This window comes from Halictus rubicundus, chromosome 7 (genome assembly GCF_050948215.1).
Source record: "Halictus rubicundus isolate RS-2024b chromosome 7, iyHalRubi1_principal, whole genome shotgun sequence".
In the NCBI taxonomy this organism is placed as follows: Eukaryota; Metazoa; Arthropoda; class Insecta; order Hymenoptera; family Halictidae; genus Halictus; species Halictus rubicundus.
In genome coordinates, this window is record NC_135155.1 from 11,142,413 (window position 1) to 11,162,714 (window position 20,302).

Here is a 20,302-nt window from a genome sequence, read left to right on the forward strand (position 1 = left end):
TTTTCCTTAGCCAAAATTTCAGCTCCAACTTTGGTTTTATTAATGGAAAACACGAACCAACCTAAATTTCTTATATCAAAATAATCCTTTATTCAGGCATTTTACTTATACAAAAGATGTTTTGTACTTTCTCTGCAATTTAATCAAACATTTTTTCACGTTATGTAGCGAACCAATTGTTCTAACTTGTCAACAAAATTCAAGTAGTATAGTCCAATATTGACAAACTTATACAATTTTTAAGAGCGTCCGAATATTAGTGTGAGTCACTGAATACAAAGTTTAAATTGAATTTTAGAAGAATTATTATAATGAAAATAAATTAAGATTATGTGAATAGAATGCGTTGTGATTAGGTCGTGGAAGGGGCGGAGAGGGCCCCCTCGAAGAGTAGTCTTTCAAAATTAAAAGCTCCCCTCATGTATTTATGACTAGAGTGAGACCCTATTTTGTTTACAGAAAAAATGTAAACAGACGCCGCGCCGGAAGAATACGGAAAATTCAATACAGTATTTGCAACAGTTTTTGCGAATATCTCAGAACTAAGCGACGATAACATGTATCGGGAAAAGCTCAGACTGATGACCTTGACAACATATTTCAACGTCATTAAAATCAGCGAGTAGGACCAACTTCTATATAATTACCATCATTTCTTTTGACAAATTTAATATAAAAGAGTCAACGAAATAAAGCATTATTTAAAATTGCTGTTATCTCAAACGAACCAATATTACTTTTATTTTCAAAGAACAGTTTCATTTCCAATAATTCGCCCAGATCTATTACGGCAATGTACCATTTTCCAAAAATGAGTGAACAAAGTGGAAAATCAATTATAAAATCAGTGTAGACGTTCTCAAAAAAATAATTCAGCGCTTGCGATCATTTCACCGTAGGCGTGTGGATACGTCTCAGATTCTGCCACACGATTCTGAAATTAAGAGACAGGACACTAGAGCGCGTAGCGGATACTGACGTACGAGCGTATGCAACGATCCCCGTGTCATAAATCTCGCCGGTCCCGATATCAATATTCCGCACTCCGGGTCTCCGATTGAAAAACATCGAATTATCGTACGCTTTCCGTCCCGTTCGGCCGTTATTTCGAAATAATAGCCGGCTGTTTCGGCGGAAACCCGTTGCGATTTATGGCCCGGGAAAGATTATTGGGTCCCCGGGAACGTGTGCGAACTGACCCGGTCTTATCCCCGACAGCTTCGGTGTGTGTACGTATGTATGCATGTATGTATGTATACATATAGATCGCGAGCGGCCCACGCGTATGGAAAGCGGAAGGCATCAATGAAAACAGCGGGTTGCGATTCCCGGAACGATCACGACCGATAGCTTTTAGCCCCGAAGACCTAAACAATGCCGGATATTCGTATCACTTGCTGGATAGTAGATAACCTCGCTGTCCCTTTTCCGCGGCCCGGTATCCTCGGCTCCCTCTCGCTCTATCTTCCTCCTAGCACCTTCCTCTTGGCAGAAGGAGTTGCCGACAAGGCGGTCGTCGATTGCAATTTGCCGATACGATTCTACCTGCCGCGCTGCACACCATGTTTCCTCCTCTCCTCTCACTCTGCTCTATTATCCTCGTCCTCGTCCCGGCCGCGCACTCTCACTATTCCCTTTCTCCCCCCCGACTACCTGTATCTGCGTCTTCCTCTTTCCGCTCGGCCCCCAGCACTCTCGGCTCCGCTCCGGCTTGAAAATCCTTACATCAAGGCTAAGTTGGTTTGTATTAGGTGGCACCGGTAGATACATCTTCCCTTTGGTAACTACCCGCGCCTCGTATCCGAGCGGCGGGTCTTCGGCACGCTCTGACTGGTCAATAGGGATCGGAAACAGCCGGGTCGTAGACGCTGACGACTCGTGTGCAATTGCTACCCGGTGCCGCTTCCGATTGAACGATGCGTTCGCCGTGTGCAACGATACTTTGCAGCCTTGTACCGGCAGATCTGTTACATTGTCCGTGCCTCCAGACCGGCCGCAGTTAGGCTTGTCGACGCGTTTGTTAACACTTTATCACCCGGAAGCACGCCAGCTGGCCGGCTTCTGTAGCTGCGGTCGCCGGCTACAGACAAATTCATTCGTCCAAAGAATTCGGAAAAATGTGTCACTCATTTATTGGGAGGACATACAGTGAATACACGATTTTTGTCAACAACAAGGCAGCATCGTGTAACGTCCAGGAGACATACCCGAGCCGTGTTATGTTTACGCTCCTAGGCCGCTCGAGCTTCGCGGCCCCTCACGGAGTTCACTCCGCGGTAGTGGGGATAGTGCCGCGACGTTTATCCTGCAGGCCTTGGCGACGTATATAGAGAAATCACTGTAATCGTCCCTAGAGATTGCCGGGCTCGAGGCGAGCCTGACTATGTATACATGTAACGTTAAAAGTATCTAATTGACAACAGGTAACAGGAAAATGCTGATTTAATTTTAACGTTTTCAGGTATTGGTTAACCCTTAACGGACCAATGCCGCGTATATAGCGGCAAAAATCAAATTTAAATCATCTTGTTATCCTATTACTCTGAATATACAGCTTCGTTTTCGAGAACATTGAGTTTGAAAATGCAGCCAATGCGCGTGTTAATCGATAGGAATTGTCTGCTGCGTCTGATCATGACCTACCAATTCTACTTCCTGCGCATACTAAAGCACGCGAACCCGACGAATCTTTAAATTCGATTTTCTCGAAAACAAAACCTCAAACGAAAAATTTTTATTCGATATTTTCGACTTCTTTTTTCGCGTAGAATCGCCCCCTTTCCGCTTGTACCACCAGTTACCAACCACCCTGTATATGAATAAATTTTCAGTAAAATAGAAATATTTTCCTTTCTATACTTGATATAAAAATGTCGCAGTTTCCCTTCTTCTGAAAAATAGCTTGGACCTGGTGGGAAGTAAACTTGAAATGCTTCCGGACCGTTCAGGGTTAATTCTAAGTTGGCGGGAAAGAAAAGAGTAAAAGAACTTCGTATAGTAGAATTATTTCAAAAAGTTTGCTTTTTTGGCGTGTTCCGCACAACGTCGTATTAGGAGAAAGAATGTGTCGTAACAGGTGCAGTACGGGTGTGCGCTAGTTGCGTGTTGTCTTGAGACATCCTGTAGACTACCAATTGTATCGATCATGGATTAGGATGTAGCTTGTCATCGCGAAAACCATGCGGCGTGACGGCTCACAATGGGTCGCTTTTCTGGGCAGGCTGAACTCGATCGGAGCTCGTGGATTTTTATATTTCCGAGATGCTTAACGACGCACAGTGACGAGGGAACTTGAACCGTAACAATTGCGCCGCTTGTGGCCAGGCGTTTGTTCCTGTATTGTATACACTCGCTGTTATATAAATTCGTGACAAGACAGTATACCATAAATATTCATCTTGCGGTCACCCCGGACCTTGTGTTGTTGCACAGAAATAGATTTTAAGTACTCGTGAATCTCAATGACGTCAGAGCTTCGTATCAATTTCTTCTTTGAAATTCTTTGGAAATTCCTTCAGAGTACCACGTTACGAGACACGGAGTATATCCTAAGCTGAGATCAGCAGTTGCTCGAGAGAGGCGGACTCTAGCAGGATCTCGTCGCGATCGGAATAATTAATATTCATCAGGAATGGCCACCATGGCGTTCTGTTCTTCTCCGGCGCCCTCTCTCGCCTCGTAACTCTCGAGACATTGATAGTTTGTTGGTCAGTCCCGGTCCCCTAGTTTCTCGGATCGCGAACGCTCGTCGATTTCTCGAGGCGGTTCCGATCGCGTAGCTCCGATAGTCGCCGTCGATGGTTTCCAACCCCGGTGTCATTTCATCAATTATAAGCGCCGATGGAGATACAAGTACAAGCACGGCACAGAAACACGCTTCTCCGGCGTGGAAACGCTTCGCGAACGCGTGTACGTGCACCGTAGTAGAAGGGAACATGCACGGACAGGGCTGGGCAGGGTGCCAACCCATCCGTAGGCGTTCCAGCCGATTCGCTCGAATAGTCTTGAAATGATCTCCGGCCGAGGAGTCGGACTTTCCCATGGTGCGCCGTGCCGTACCCCTATTGACAGCCAAGGCAAGTGTATCACGCTGGATTTCTAAGTATTGTTGCTCCAAAGAAAGTAAACCGCACCACCACCGGGCCGGGCCGATCGACCGACCAACCACCCACCCATCCGCGTGGACCTTCGATTATTAATGGCAGCGGCGGTGGTCGCTGGTCCGTGCAGCACAGGCGCAAAAGTGTGCATCCGGTTTTCTACCGGTGCGGTGCCGCGCGGTGTTCTCACTCTCTTCTCTCGGGCAGCCTCCTAGAAACCTCCTCGTGCCGCGCCGCGGCGCGACGTTAAACCGCCACGTTCGAGCTCTGCCAACGCCGGAGCCGGCGACCTTGTGCGGCACCCAACAACAAGAAGCGAGCGACCATCGATGATTGTAAGGATCGATCCCCGTTTTCTTACGATTAGTTTCTTTGTTGTTTTTTTTTCCACCTCCCCCCTTTTTTTCTTTCTTCGTTCGCTCGAGAGCGAAACCATTACCGCGCCGCAGCTGCGAAAATGGGCCAACCGTACGCATCAGATTCCCGCTGATTGTTCCACGAAGCGGATCATATTTGCTCGAATTTTCTCCGGAGATTATAGATGTCTATCGAGTCCGACCGGAAATGGAAACTCGAATTATCTAGAAAGAATTTGCATACACGCTTGGGCCTCCTTGCGCGCGGCTCGTTACTACACCTTTTACGAAGATTCTTAACACGTTCCGGCAGTTTTTTAACACGTTTTATTTGCTACGTGTATTTCGAAGTAAGTGGATATAGTCTACGTTTTACTGTTGCGTATTGGTCTACGCAACTGATTCAGGTTGTGATTCCCTTACCTGTGCAGATGGTACTCCCTTAGAAATGCAATAATGTATGTGCATTCGACAGTTGCGTTGTTATTCTGGTAATTATTTACAAAAGGCCCAGCGACGATAACGTATACAGCAAAAGTTGTTCATAATCACGACTACGTTTTTCAAGGTCATAAAAATCGAAGAGAAGTACGCTCCTGTAAATAATTACCATTTTTTTCTGGTGACTGACTCTTAGACGAAATCTCTGGTTGTGGATAGTTCCACTGACTCCAAATTGTAAGGTTGGCACTGACTCGTAACGAGAATTCACTGAATCTTTATTGATATTTTTCTGCAATTACACTGGTTTGAAACGATTGCGTGAACCACCCCGTATATTATTCGTATTGTGTTCATAGATATCCGCAGTCTGCCAATTTTCAGTATTAGATCAAAAATGATAATAGGCGAACAGAAAACTCTGATGTTACTCGATCAATGCTTATTATTTACAATTCTGTAAAGAGACGGTTACAGCATATACAGCGTCGTTAACCCCTTCCCGTACTTTAACGAGTCTGACTCGTGATGAATTTTTTGCCAAAAACGTAAACATCACGAGTACGACTCGTGGACTGAATATCTGCCAAATGTAAACATCACGAGTCAGAGTCGTGGAATGGTTTACAAAGGACTGTATCACAGGTATTTACATTTCGGCTAGTATTGCAACTGTTTTCGAGCATCACTCTGGTCTGTTTACCGCGCATTGACCCTTACCGTTTGGGCCCGGATTTCGTCGAACTAAATGGCACGGGAAGAGGTTAAACAGTCACATTCGCGAATACCACGTCGCCAATGAAAGTCGAAATCGAAACAAACGAACGGAGGAAAAATCGCTAGGATTTTCCGTCTCTCAGATTAGAATCGCACAATCATCTTCTCCAAAACAATCGTTCGAGCCGGCCCTAGAAAAGAAGCGCAAAGAGGCGAATCGTTAATATCGCGATCAAACATAAATAGAAAATGGTTTCTTTTGGCCGTGCGCGCGGTGGGACTGAACCGTATCCTCAGATTCGCAAGATGTGCACCGATATCCGAGGATCGAGGGTTCTTTGTGTCGTGTCTCGCGGCTTTTTCCCCCGGGTTCTTTCACTTTTCTCTGTTGGGGCCGGCTCTCCGGCAGCACGATCATCCCGCAGGTCTGTTTAACCAGCGATTACGCAGTTACACGCGTGTGCAGGTGAGTGCCGGGTGTAGAGGTAGTGGGACAGCGCCGATACCCCATTACGCGTGGTTCGTTTATTTTGCGGCTTTGCACCTTACAGATCTTACTGTAATATTCCTTTGTGCTTACAGCAGCGGCTGGATCCCCTCTCATTATACTTTTTATCGCGCCGGCATTATACGGTGTGCGTCCTATTTCTCGTCCGTTCTTTCCGCCCGTATCTTCTCAGGGATAGCTCCCTGTTCATCTACCCGCGCCGCGGTGTGTCCTCTCTGTCCATCCGCCGCGACCCTTGCTCGCCCCCTCTCGCTCCCCGTTCGCTTTCAATTCCTTTAAACTCCCGAGAAGTTGGCTCGGTTTTACGATACCACGCCGCAATCCCCGAGAGGCTCTCTCGCCAGCCAGCGCCGATTCCAAAAGGAACATCAAGACCGGCCGGGATCCGACGAAGAGTTAGTTTCAATCTGCGTACATTCCATTTAAGATGAACAGTTTTTTGCGCAGGCCGAGACGAGGCAAGGCGAGGCGAGGCGCCGATTTACACGGCGCCCAACCACCAGGAACAGAAGCAAAAGGGGGAAAATCGGCAAAACGAACGAAACCGCTGGGGAAAAAGAGGGGGCGAAAGAAAAAAATATATTCGTCCCTGCCCCCCGAAGACGCTGATCAGCTTCGTTAATATACGCGCGCGCCTACCGGCTGGCCGCGGATGGAGAGGGTGGGAACCCGGCTTAATTGGGAGAATTTACGCGGTGATTCGAGCCCCACATAGTTGCGTGTTATCGATGATGAGAATCTTGTAGATGTTAATGTCGATCTTACCGTATTAATATCCCGGGCATGCGTTACAAAGTTGCCCGCGAACGTTAGACCACTTTTCCTCGTGGTTTTGCATAATTGCTGGGCAGAAACGTAAACGACGAGCACCCGGAATCCGGTAATGGCTGTCGCAGAAGCCGATCGACCAACTTTTCCGAAACTAATGGCGCTCTATTTGCGGCGAACGTCAACTATTTGTTTGCCCGCGATCCTCGTCGAACTTTTATCTCCCGTCGCTTCTCACGTTGAACTGCAAATTTTTCCTCGTCCCTGCGGCGAAGAAGTTTTAATTGGTACGTCGCATCTCATTCATTCGAACCACAACTTCGTTTTAAGGTTTGCAACGGAAGATTAAAACAACGGTATTTTGCAGTGTAAAATAGTACAGTGAATCCCCGATATAAGTCACCGCGAGCCTCGCGTTTAAAGGTCACTGGGACTACCCACACCACCGCGGATAGTGACCTTTCCGAACGTGCACTGTGTATATCAAATGCAACGCTCTAAATGTCACTCGCCAGAACGCGCAAGTGACTTATATCGGAAATTCACTGTAAATGTTATTTGCGCGTTTGAAGTAAATAGTCGAAAGTGAAGCATGATTCGTTCAGACGTGGTGGAGAAAATTGTTAACCCGTTTGTGTTCGAGTAAAACGTAAATAGGCTACTTGTTAAGAAGATATTGACACAAAATCGTACCTTTCGCGACAACGAATCCGACGAGCGGAGCGTGGAACGGAACGGTATTAAATTTCACGCAACCCGGTGTTTTATGATGCTTTTAAAGATCCGCAGTCTAGTTATGACATTCGGCGTTAATGGGTTCTTCTTTCCCGCCGAAAAACTTTCGTTAGACAAAGGAAGAGAAAATCCGTAAGGTTAAAAGGGGTGTCGGTTGACGTCGTAAATCGTCTCTCCCCTGAATTTATGCGTAATCTACGTTGACCTACGGCGGACGGTTTAATGTTGCAGAGTTATGCGCTGAGGATGAACAGGGCGAGTGCCGGCGCTCGCGCGCGCCTATTACGATACACACGCTCGAATCTGCATACAGGACGTTCACACCGATATCAAACAGCAATTTGCTCGTAACTGAAAAACGAAAGGAGCCACGGTATTATATATGTAGAGTACGATGATCTAAAACCAAACATTTTCAGAGTGAGAAATAAATTGCAAATGAAGACGGTAATCTTAATCCCCTTATCGGCAGGCCTGTAATTTTCTTCGTATTATACGAAAAGTCTCGTGTTTATTGAAAACTGACTTGAATCGCGAAGTCCCGGGCTCGTTAGTCATTCCCTCGATTTAAAGCAATCGGTAAATCGTCGGAGCCTCGCTAAAGTAATCGTATTTCTGTCGTAATAAGGCTGGTGCATAATTAGACTGCGGATTTATGTGTTTAGGGCAGAAATGGGTGGGCGTAATTTCAGACAACATAATATTACAAGAATTCAACGGTACCGATGCATTTTTTGTAGCTTAATATACTATTTGGTTCCTATGTCTTGCATTTAATGCAAACGATTTTTATTTTACATCAAGATCCGCAGATGCCAAACACCAGTCTAGTTTATGTATTACATATTGCTAATTTATCGGTGCAGGGATCGAGCAATTATCAAAATTCCGATTCACTTTTTGCACCAAGGTTCAGCAGCCAATCAGTTAGCATTATAATTATTTCTTGAATCAATTTTGAACCATTTCGTACCGTGATGAAATAATGAGGACCGATGTCTACTAAAATTTTTGTATTACTTCCTAAGTGAAAATTGCAAATACATATCTTCTAACAATACCTTAGGATTACCTTGAAGATAGCAAAATTAACTAATTACACCTTGAGTCACCAGCAATGTGGGTACAAAGAGAACTACATGAAAATGCTCCAAAATGTAAAAATAGAGGAAATGAATGTTGCTTACAATTTTACTCAACTATTTGATTCATATTATACAAACACTGTATAGCGATTAAACCTCGTGCCTACCTGTACGAGTGGTTTTCCTTGTGAGGAGACAGATTTAGTCACGTTCCCTAGATAATGAAGTGGAAACAAATTGCAAAATGAATCTAGTTCGTAATCGACACGACGCCAGCAAGAACTTGTCACACCTGAAGCGATCGAGAAGACGGGTCACTCGATGAATGACCAATTAAATCCGCGACACTCGTTCGACGTGTCCCGAATAGATTGACAGGGGGTAACATGTTCGCAGAAGATGGCGGAGAAGAAGTCGAACGGGGAGGGGGTCGTCCCAAAAAAAAATTGATTAAAATAGTCTAATGAAAAACGTGTTTGACCGACAACACTTTGAACACAGAGCTTGTACGAGCAAGAGGGTGGGAGACCGAGCAGCGCGTCCTGTCGTCGGTGCGTGGAAGAGAGCGAAGAGAGGAGCTCGCACGCGTGTGCACGCGCCGATGGCGAAGCGGATGGCGGATTGCGGTTAGGAACATAACCGACCTAGCCCAATCTCGACGGCCCACGCGAGTCCCTGCGAGGGAGTAGCCGCGTATAACGCGTTCCCCGATGAAGCCGGAGCAAGCAGAAGAGGCCGACATGCAGACGAGAGAAAAGAAGAATGAACCGGCGGCGTGGGGGAGGGGAAAGGGGAGGGAGGAGGAGGGGCAAAAAAAAGAAGGCGAAGAGGAAGGCCGGGGTACCGGTGTGTGCTGTAAGAGTTAACAGGGCCGTGCGTGGGTCACAATGCCTTCGGGGTACGAAATCTCCTTTCTTCGTCTTCTTCTTCGTCTTCGTCTTCTTCTTCTTCGCGGTCGCGTCTTCGTCTCCTTCTTTCTCCCTTTTCTTTCTTTTCCACCTCTTCGTCGCCGTCGCCGTCATCGTTCCCGTCCTCAACCTCATCCTCATCCTCAACCTCATCCTCGTCCCCGGCCTCATCCTGGTCGTCCTCGTCGTCGTCGGGTACGTGCCACGACTCGTTATGGAAAGCATACGGGATATTGTTGCTCGTATATATGGAGAGTACGAGGGAAGCGCGCTGTGCTTGTACTATGCAGATGATTCCGCGATATGGGCTATTCATTGTGAGTCATTTAAGAGTTTATGCGGTGGGTACGGGCCACGGTCGCGTACCGCGCGATATGTTATTATATTGCGTATCGAAAGGTCCGCTGCGCTGCGCTGCGCTGCACTGCACTGGTAACGCATGCACCGCGCGAGCACCGTCCTCCAACCGATCGTAGCTCGCGGTCCTTCGCGCCATCCACGCCATCCGCGACGGGAACACCGAGGCAGGCGACTCCTTCGAGATGGAATATATAACGAGCGCAGGTGGATGCGCCCGATCCCCCGTGTCTTTCGGACTTCTTCGAGAATCCCACCCAAGGAACCGCTGAGTTATGATTTTCGACGGGCCGAGCTCGCCATGAATTAAGAGCAACGATCCCGGGGCGCCAAACGTTAACGACCGACCACGTGAAAACAGATTTATTCGCACGCAGCTCCGTGTTCGGCAACAGTCGAATTTAAACGATATCCGAACGCGCGTATGGGAACTACACTGAATTCCCGTTACGAGTCAGTTGCGCGGTTCTGCCGACTGACTCTTAGACGAAATCTGAGGTTCTCGCCGAGCGTCGCATTTGAAATACACGAGGCACGCTGGAAACCTAAGAGTCACATTCGTCTATAAGTCACAAGCCTATGACAACTAAGCGATAGTGACAAGAAGACTGAGAACATGTCCTTCTCCGATACAATGTTGCGCGTAGCTCGAGACTTCCACTGACTCCAAATCGTAAGGTTGGCGCTGACTCGTAACGAGACTTCACTGTAATGCGACTTGGCCTTTCGTGTTCTCAGTACACTTGAAAGGCCTGAACGGAATGCAATTACTCACTGATTTTAATTATATAATTTTATCAACTATTAGGGTATTGCATAGATGCATATTGATGATTTAACTCACTGGCAATTCTCCCGACACGAATCCCATTGAAAACGTCTGGAGTTTACTGAAAACCTCCTGTCACCACAATAGATGATTAAAAAGTGATTATTAAATAGATGATTTAAAAAAAGCAATATAATGGATACGATAGACGCGTGAGGAGTATGCCGGGAATATGCATGGTGTAATAAAAACGAAGGGAAAAATTATTAATATGACACAAATCATTGATATTATCTACGTCATATATATGTACGTACATTAAATATCTGATTTAGAACGTATTAAACAAACGTAATTTTTATCCGAACAGATTTATCGATAAAAGTGAATACCATTGTAATAAACATATTCTGCCAGTGCACGGATTGGATCTGTGACATTTATGAACTGAATTTATACAGTTTTAGTTCTTCCTAAATTCTCTCGGGATACTTCAATAAATTCTTGTTTTACTATGAGTAAACGCGCTGCTTTAACGCGCTGTAGTAACAATAACGTAAGAAAATCTCGGAGTTTTTAGAAGAAATGGATACGCGCGACCCGTGCGCCGAAGGGTTACGATTAACACCTATAAACAAGGATGAAAACGAGTCTGGATATTACAGTCCACACCGTTCAAACGCCCAAGCACAGAATAACGTAAAATCTCGCGGCCATTACGAAACACTTGTCATCGAAGTACCACGATCAAGGTAACCGGAACGACGAGAATTACGTAATCCCATGGAGAATCGGACAGAATTTAACGAGGATGAAGGAGAAGAGGCTGGACCAGCGAGGCATATCCCGAGCCGTGTTTTCCCCGGCGGGAATCATGCTCCTCCACCGAGACTAACATTTTCTTAGAGGAACACGGATAGAACACGCTAGATAGTCCGCAGCCGTACCGGCTCTTTTGTAGAGTATCGATGAATAAACAGGCAGAGTTGCGATAAAACGCCCGGAGCCCTCGGTGTTCCCGGCGCGTTATGCATGCGAAAGACCAAGGGTAAATGACGGAGGTGGCAGCGTTGATGATGGTGCTGATGCAAAACATGATAATAATAATGACGACGTAGACGTCGTCGGGAATGAAACGGACACGCGTCTGCCCGCGTCCCGCGTTTTCTTCGAGTTTTATGCGGCCGAGTCCCGACGCGCTTGCTTGCGATCTCGGCTAGCGGAATGAACACGCGATCCTCGGCCCCCGGTGCCCTTCCTGGCCCTCCTTCTCTCTCTCTCTCTCTCTCTCTCTCTCTCTCTCTCTCTCTCTCTCTCTCTCTCTCTCTCACTCTCTCGGCCGGTCGCGGGAACCATCATTATCTCTATCTAATTCCTCTGGCCGCGACTTTGGGCAAAGGAATAATTGGAAGGGAAGAAAGGAGCCGCCGGGACCCCTCCAGCTACCAATACTCGAAGAGGCTCGCACCGTTCACGCGACTCTCGCTCCCCTTTTGGATTATAGTCTGTCAAACGAGAGAGATATCTTCGCTGAAATTAATCTGCACCCAGGCGAAAGCTGCACACGCTGGCCGAACGTTAAGAACAGATTACGCGTTTACGTAGAGCTTTCGTGACCGGCGGTCCGGTCTTCGTAGGTTCGCGATAAGGTAGAGTGACCACATTACCGACAAAAATTGGCGAAAAATGGTTTTACTTATGTGAGAATATTTTTTGCTGGGAAAGGACTCATTCGAAAGAGGAACGTTCAATCTAGCGCTTGCTGGTCATGAGCCGACGAGATTATGCAGATATTTGGTAATATAAGCGTTAGAAGTAGGCCAAAAATTGTCCCTAGGTTGTCTTCTCTGATGAGCACAGCTTAGGCAGCGGGGCTGAAGGTCCACGGAGTTCATGAAGAATCACCAAAAAAAAACTCAATTTTTATCATAATAGAACAAAGAAATTTACTATTCCCTGGTAGAACACGTGGATTGCAATGGTGCTTGCGTTGATCAGTGAATTTTATTTAGGAGAAAGGTTTGTTTAATGTTACTGTTAGAATTTCCTATGCTACAACCTAAAACAACCGGCGATTAACGATCATTTTTAGGCTTGATCGTAGTCGAGCTCCCTGCCGTAATCAGATTAGCAGAAATTTGCTCAATACTGAAACATGGTTTTTCATGCGTTTGCAGGAGGAATACAGCCAACGCAGACGCCTATCCACTCCCAGCGGCAGTCCGAGTCCACCCAGACCGACGAGGCTGTCAAGATCTACAGGTACACTGACCAGAGATGATGACACATTCTGCGACTCGACGCACACCCTCACCAGGGAAAACCAGGGGCAGGAAGCTGAGAGAAAGGGCTGGTTCAAGTCTTTGTCCAGGAAGAATAAATCGAATATAAAGGTGAGTTTCAATTTTCATGGCGAACGCCGCGCCGTCTCTTGACCTTTCACCCTTTACCCTACAACCACGTGTGAGACTCGTGGTCCGGTAGTCGGGTCAAAAATGAGTATCGCGAGCGTGGCCCGTGGTGCATCGGTCGGGCTCAATGTAAACAACGCGCTTGTGTTTTGTTGATGTGCCCCACCGTAAACAACACGGGCCAGGCTCTTATCACTCTGCCCAATAAAAAGTTTAAATACTTAAAATTTTACAGGGATATGCTCCACAAATACATTTTTTCTCGAATTATGTTTTTCTGATAGGTACGACACCTTTCTTGTTCACTGATGATTTGTTTGTAATTATTTATCAAATATCTTACAAAACTAAACCATTTGTACCTTACTTGGGCGCTCTTGTTCTCGTTTCTGGCACACACTATTGTGACTTAAATCGTAGGGCAAGTGGTTTTTCGAAAATTTTCGAAAATTCTGTATTTTCCGAGATGCCTGTAAGTATATCGTTTAAAGCTAAGTAATCCGAGTGTTCTAAAGTCAAAGAAACTTGATATTTACAATTATAGTGCGATACAGTACCGGAAGTTAGTGTACGGAAAGGGGTCACGAGAGACCCCGGTATACCAGTTAAGGGTTAACGAGAGAAATTCGTGTCTTTCATTTCAGTTTAAACTACGCGTCTAAAGTACTGTTACCAATCATCGTTGGCAATAGGTAGTTTTAATTCGTGGATAGATGTTTTATAATTGCGTGTATCGTTCATTTTTCATTCAGAGTAACAAGCGTCACGATTATCATAACTAAATGTGTCGCACACGCTCCGAATGACTGGACTTTAGATCGGGACTTACATCGGCGGACCTCGTGGAAGCATTTATTATGTACGATATAGTCGTCTAGTTTGAAATTGTAAAAGGATACGTGATGGAATTTTTAATAGCGACATACGATATAAATTATTCTTGTTCGTGACATCATTCATCCGGAACGGTTCTATAAAGTAATCAAATTCAACAAACGTACCCGCGAGACTCGCTCCAAAATTGGTAACGAGTGGGCGATGTTTTTATAGAGAATGGACGCTGTATATTTAAACTTTGTTGCATGCACAACGCCACGGTAAACGCCTACGTGGCGACGGAACACGTTAGCATGAAAAATTAAAGATTCTTTCGCCAAAAATGGCTGCCATTCCTGCTAGCGGCGAACGCATTTCTTTCGGATGAGAAACAACACCGAACAAAAGGGAAAATCAAAATCAAAACTAGGGAAAATCAGTAAAAGACCCTTTTCAGTCATTCAAATTGTTTTTAGAACTCCCACTCTGTTAAACCCTGCTTGAGTTAGTTTTTTGACCTTCCAGTTCCTGAACCGATGTAAATTTAACCGTGCGCTATTGCACTCTGTTCAAAAAGTTCGTAAAATGATTTTTTTCAACCCTTCTAGACAAGAAATAAGGTTTCCAGTCTTATTTATAAACAAACCAAGTTTCGCAAGCCTGAGATTCTCCATTCGTTTACGGAAACGTTTTTAGTACACACGTGTTTCTTTGAATGGTCACGCGTCTGGGAAAAAATTTCCGGTGATCTGAGACTCCGGCGCGATTTGATCATAGCGGTTGAGAATAGCGTTGGTTGTTGGAGCCGAGCGAGCATCATGGCGCGGCTCCGCTCGAAACTGGAATACACTCCGAAGCGGGGCATTTTTGCGAATCGCATCCGATAACGAGCGGAACGGCGGATCGTGGTTCCGGTTATCGGGTTCGCGGCGAGCCGAGTGAGCCGGTGCATTCATCAGTCAGAGCGCAGGTCGCTACGGAGCGGAGCCATTAGGCTAGTACAACCTCCAATTACCAGTTTGATTAAATGCTTAACTAACTCCGCGCTCTGTGGTTTAATTTAATCGCGAGATTAAGTGCCGATCAGGGGGCTGCCTAGCTTAACCATCGGTCCGCGGAATAATCTCTGTCAGGGACCGATTCCGATCCTAGCCGCTTCGATAGGCCGTTCGGGATGATTGCGTGCGCGTGAATCTCGCTGTGGACGATGATCTATCGGATGAGCCGATGCTCCGAGAAAGAAGAGAAGAAGAAGATGGAGGAGAGCGGGCAGGAGGAGAAGAAGAAGAAGAAGAAGAAGAAGAAGAAGAAGAAGAAGAAGAAGGAGGAGGAGGAAGATCATGACTCATGAAGGCGCCACGGATAGAAACGAGCCGGGAAGCCGCGATTTTTCTCCTTTCTGCGCGAAGAATACACCTTTGTGCTCGGCTTTGTTGTATTTCGTGTACCCGCTCTTTCTATCCACCAGGAAACCGCTCGTTTTTCCTCGCCTTTCTCTTGTCCACCCGCGATCAGGCCGACGATACACGTTTCCACCTTGTTGCCACCGCGTTCCCGTTTCCACGTTGCCCGGAATTTTTCCGGGAAACCCGTCACCGTTACCGCCGCGTGTTAATCGGCGATTTTGTTGTTGCAGGCGGTGGATAAGAAGCCTAGGATACCAGAGAGCGAGATCTTGACGACCGGCACAGAGGACGAAGAAGCCTCCTCCGCGCCCGAACGGGTCTCCGTGCAGAAAAACTTGCGTTTCTTCGGCGATACCGATCAGGAGTCCGTTTCGTCTAATAGAGATCGCAGGTGAGCCGAAGAACGGGCTTCCCTTCCCAGCGAACTGTTTCAGACACCTCGTTCGGTGTCAGATTCGGTCCATGTTATCAGAAGATTCAGCCAACTTCTTCGTTTACGATCGTCAACTTGGCAACTATGCCGGTGAATTGTGAAAAGCGGTGTAACTCAAAATTCCAAACAAATTGATCTTTTTGCTTGTTATGTCGGTTGTGAAAAATTATGTATTACCTGTTATCATTAGATTACGGATGGCTTGAGTCAATTTAGCCACTGCCATCTATTCTATTTCTAACAATTTGTAAACAGGATGATTAAATTAATAATACAGGTGGGAGAAAATTTAAGGGGTGGTTCTCTATGACAATATAAGACGAAAATGAAGAGTAAAAAAGTTGTGATTTCGGCTTCATTTCTTAGTTATTAACAATTACAAAATCCGCCTAAAATGCGGCAACCCGGTCAACAGAGGCGTACGTTGCGTGCGTTATAGAGGCGCGCGACAGTCGTGGTATCAAGTGCAAACCGCTCGATTGGATCTTTCCACACGCATTTTCGGTTCTAGCCGAATTATTGGCTAAAGTGTATGACGTCATAACCATTGGGTGCGAGCCAGGACCTTCTGGGATACATGACTGTCGTGCGCCTTTAAGATGTAATCAATGTTACACCCCTGTCGATCGGGTTGCCGCATTTTAGGCGGATTTTATTTTCATCTTATATTGCTTACAGAACCACCCCTTAAATTTTCTCCCACCTGTAGTCGAACACCCTGTATGTGGAAATAATAGGAGATTCGGGGTGGCAAGTCGTATACGCAAGTGCCTATGTTTGGCTGTGCAGTTTTTATCGAATATTTATCATTATTTTTTCAGTATATTTTAGCTGATACTTAATTACTGTTCCAGAAGCAAACGAGCCGACGACCACGCATGTTCAGGGCGTGATGTAACGACCTCCAGCCGTCATAGTTTGGGAATTCTGTCACCTCCCCGAAAACCACCAAGACTCGCCGAGAGCGCGTTGTCTTCCGGTGAGAGTACAACAGGGGACAGCAGTCAACAGAGTCAAAACTCGCAGAGATCGCAAAGATCTGTCGTATATCTCCATGCTGCTACAGGTCGGTCATTCAAAATCTTATTAAATAAATATCACCCCATTTATGTGAAGTAGTTGCGGACAAACAATCCCGTACTTCTGATCAAATTTGTTCGCGCAAGGTGGGGAATGTAGTTTAGTGCAAATGATAATTTCGTGGAGGTGTTGCTAGTCGTGTCGCGACTGTTTCTTTATATTGTTATTATTAGACTGCGGATTTTTATGCAAAATAAAGTCAGTCTGCATCTGTTGCTAGAAACAGGAGTCATCTAGAAGTGTCTTTATCTCTCAATAATTTAAGGAGGTGGATAATAATATATTTAGACTTTTATCATAAATGCATAAAATCCACAGTCTAGTTATTATGTACCTGGGTTGGACATATCTCATTTGAATTAAGATAACAAATAATATCATGTGGAATAATGAATTATTTTGAATACTTCATTATTAAATCAAATAAATCATTTTCAAATAATATCTTATTTCATTAACATTGTTCAAATAAAATAATAAATAATTTCACCTCACGAAAAGGTTATGGGTGAAGGGTAAAGTTTAGCTAAAGTCGCTTTCAACATTGTTCTCCCATAGGACACGAAACAAATTGTAGAATTTAACTAATCGTTGTTCCAACGATTATTTCCTTAGTTTACTTTAATTCTAGTAGAAATTTTTAGCAAAACTCTGTATATTTCCAGTGGGCGAAATACCTGGTCCCAATGAGAGACGCAGAGCGGCGAGCAGGGAGGAATTGAATCGACCTCTACAATCTCATACGAGAACGGTATCGAGGAGCGTAAGCGTTCTCGCGCCCTGGAAGCCGAGACACTACAGAGAACCTTTTGAAATCAATTACGACCAACAACTGCATCCAAAGTCAATGGCGACCATGAGACGCAGACAAAGAAGTCGCGAGACACTGAGCCGTCGTGGAAAGGACGCTCGACGAAGCAAGGACAATCTCTCGAAAACCGGTAAATCTCACCGAATCTTGTTACATTTTTCATGCCTGTCTTTTTGAAGTTCGAAAATCCAGAGACTGGCTCCTTTCGCATAGTACCACTAAGTCGATATGCTAAATCTGAAAGAAAACGTTCCGTTCTAGGTACAATCAATCGGAGTACGTTGAAATCGAAAGACAAGCAGAAGGTGGATAGAACCGTTTCCACGGAATCGTTGGCCACCAAGTCACGCAGCGTCAACTCGAAACCAGAACTAAGCAGGTCCACGTCTGTTCCACGCGATCCGAACAAGAGCGCGGGATGGTTCAAGCTGAAGAGCAAGAAGTCCCGAGCTTGAAGGGGAGGCCATTGATCAATGCTAGTCTTGAGTTTCATAAGTAATTCGTTAATTATAAGGGTTTAATAATAAACGTGTCGTCGTACCACCGCCATTCGCGGTGAATAACTGTACGGAGCTAATATTACCATTTTTGTTCTGTATTCGAATGTGCAATGCAAGGCATCGGAGGTACGAAAGAATTAATGATACTCTTATTAACCGAACTTAAAATTATTCGACAATCTTCCTGCGCGTTTAATTGCGTTCGCGAACAACTGGACTTATTGTATTCGAACTTTGTCGCAAACAAATTATGGCCACGTACACATTCGCAATGAAATGTAAAATGTACTGTATGTAAGCATGTTCTGTTTCTCTCTGATTAAAATTTTAACAAAACATAGGAAATCAATTTTATTTATAAAGAGATGCCCACAAAAAAATAGTATGATTGGATATCGTTTAAATTGAATGAAATTTCTATGCGAATCTTATCCTTGAAGATAGGACCTTCCTTCGATAATGGAGCCTTCTCTCTGCCAAATTTAACAAATTAAATTTGTTTGGTGAGATGAGAACGCAATCAGAATATACTTCGCTGATCTTTCACAATGAACATGTTTATCCGTCGCTTAATAAGCTCGTAACTGCATTCCAGCAATAAAATAAAGAAAAAAAGAAAAGAAAACAAACATTCTGTGCATTTGTTTACAAACAAAAACACAAAAAGAGAACAGAAGAAATTATTCTATTTCACCGTGAATCAGAGTGCCATTTCAGTTTCTATTAAGTGTACAAACATTGTTCCAAGATAAATCAAAATTTCGAAACGTGCAAGGTATTTTAATCTACGAATGTAACAAGGTAATATCGCATTAATATTAAGCTATAGTGTAATAGCGCGAAAATAAAATATTTTTCAAATTGTGTTCGCAATGATCATGTCGTGCAAGTGAATAACTAGCGATTATGTGTTATTTTTAAATGTTTTATTGTGCATAGATCGACCTGATCTTACTTTCATATACTAATTGTAAATATTTGTAATAATAATCCTTATTTCTAACTATCTTCACTTTGCTTTATTGTGTGTCTCCACTTTAATCTTTCTCTTCAGTTATATCAATAATCACAAACCGCAGTCTTTGTTACGGAGAAAATGTTGTTTTTACGAAAATAAGGTATATACTAGCAACTGTGAATGATTCTTATAACTGTTATACTGTAATATACCACCATCTTTATGAAACTTTTTGCAACGTGACTTGTCAACTGGACCGCCAACAACTTTCACTTCATCTATTTGGTGCTACTTGCGTTATATGTATATATGTGAACTATTATGGTTTGCATGTAAATATAATGGATATATAGACCATTTGTATTGATTCATCAATAAGTTTGTATTAACTATTAACATAGTTATTATTTCATCATATATGTAAGGAAAAGTGTTAAAATGCCTAAAGATGGAAGTGTCACAATAAACTATATTTTGTAACGCAATAATTAATTTGAAATAAACAAATATGTAAGCACAGTGTACCATACGTTAGTCTGTGCTGTGAGCAGAACACATAAAATATTTTCAGTACTAATAAAACATCGTAGCATCATATTTATAATCCATTTATTTCATGACAGCATGCAACCAATGTTTATATTTAACATTTACCTTTAAATGTGTTTTTCTATGTCAGTCTCAAAACTATACACTCGTAGTTTTTCTATACTAGACAAGCTGAATTTGAAGATAATAGATTTATTTTCTTTCCACTAGTAAACCTATTACCTCCGGATCTAATGTATTGATCATTTGTCTGTTACGTCTTTTGGAAGAAAACATTTCTCTAATTTTCAATTTTTGTTTCGTAAGAAACAAAATCAAAGAATTGAGTCCATAATTTCAACGTTGGACTGGGCTTCGAGAATGTTTTGTAATTTCAAGCTAACATTATTCACAGTTACATAGTCAATTTAAGTATTTAATAAGCTTCCACTATCTCAAACTACTTGTCCTTGGTAGGATACTAAGAATAGTTGAACACAGACAGATGTTCCACCTAATGCCTTTTAAAAAATTAATAACAAGAATTTATCAATTTTGGGAAAATATATTATGATAACGATAATAAACATTTTGAACAATCATTATAATTTAAAA

At 44.1% G+C, this 20,302-nt stretch overlaps 1 protein-coding gene across 1 annotated transcript in view; it reads left to right on the forward strand.

Annotated features, from left to right (window-relative positions):
• Positions 1 to 19,207, forward strand: part of Blo (bloated) — a 164,919-nt gene extending 145,712 nt beyond the window's left edge. Inside the window, exons 4-8 of the mRNA XM_076790117.1 lie at positions 12,922 to 13,137; positions 15,608 to 15,768; positions 16,665 to 16,876; positions 17,556 to 17,831; positions 17,963 to 19,207. Coding sequence (XP_076646232.1) covers positions 12,922 to 13,137; positions 15,608 to 15,768; positions 16,665 to 16,876; positions 17,556 to 17,831; positions 17,963 to 18,156 — 1,059 coding nt within the window. The 3' untranslated portion in view covers positions 18,157 to 19,207. The remainder of the gene's footprint in view (positions 1 to 12,921; positions 13,138 to 15,607; positions 15,769 to 16,664; positions 16,877 to 17,555; positions 17,832 to 17,962) is intronic.
• Positions 19,208 to 20,302: the final 1,095 nt, after the last annotated feature.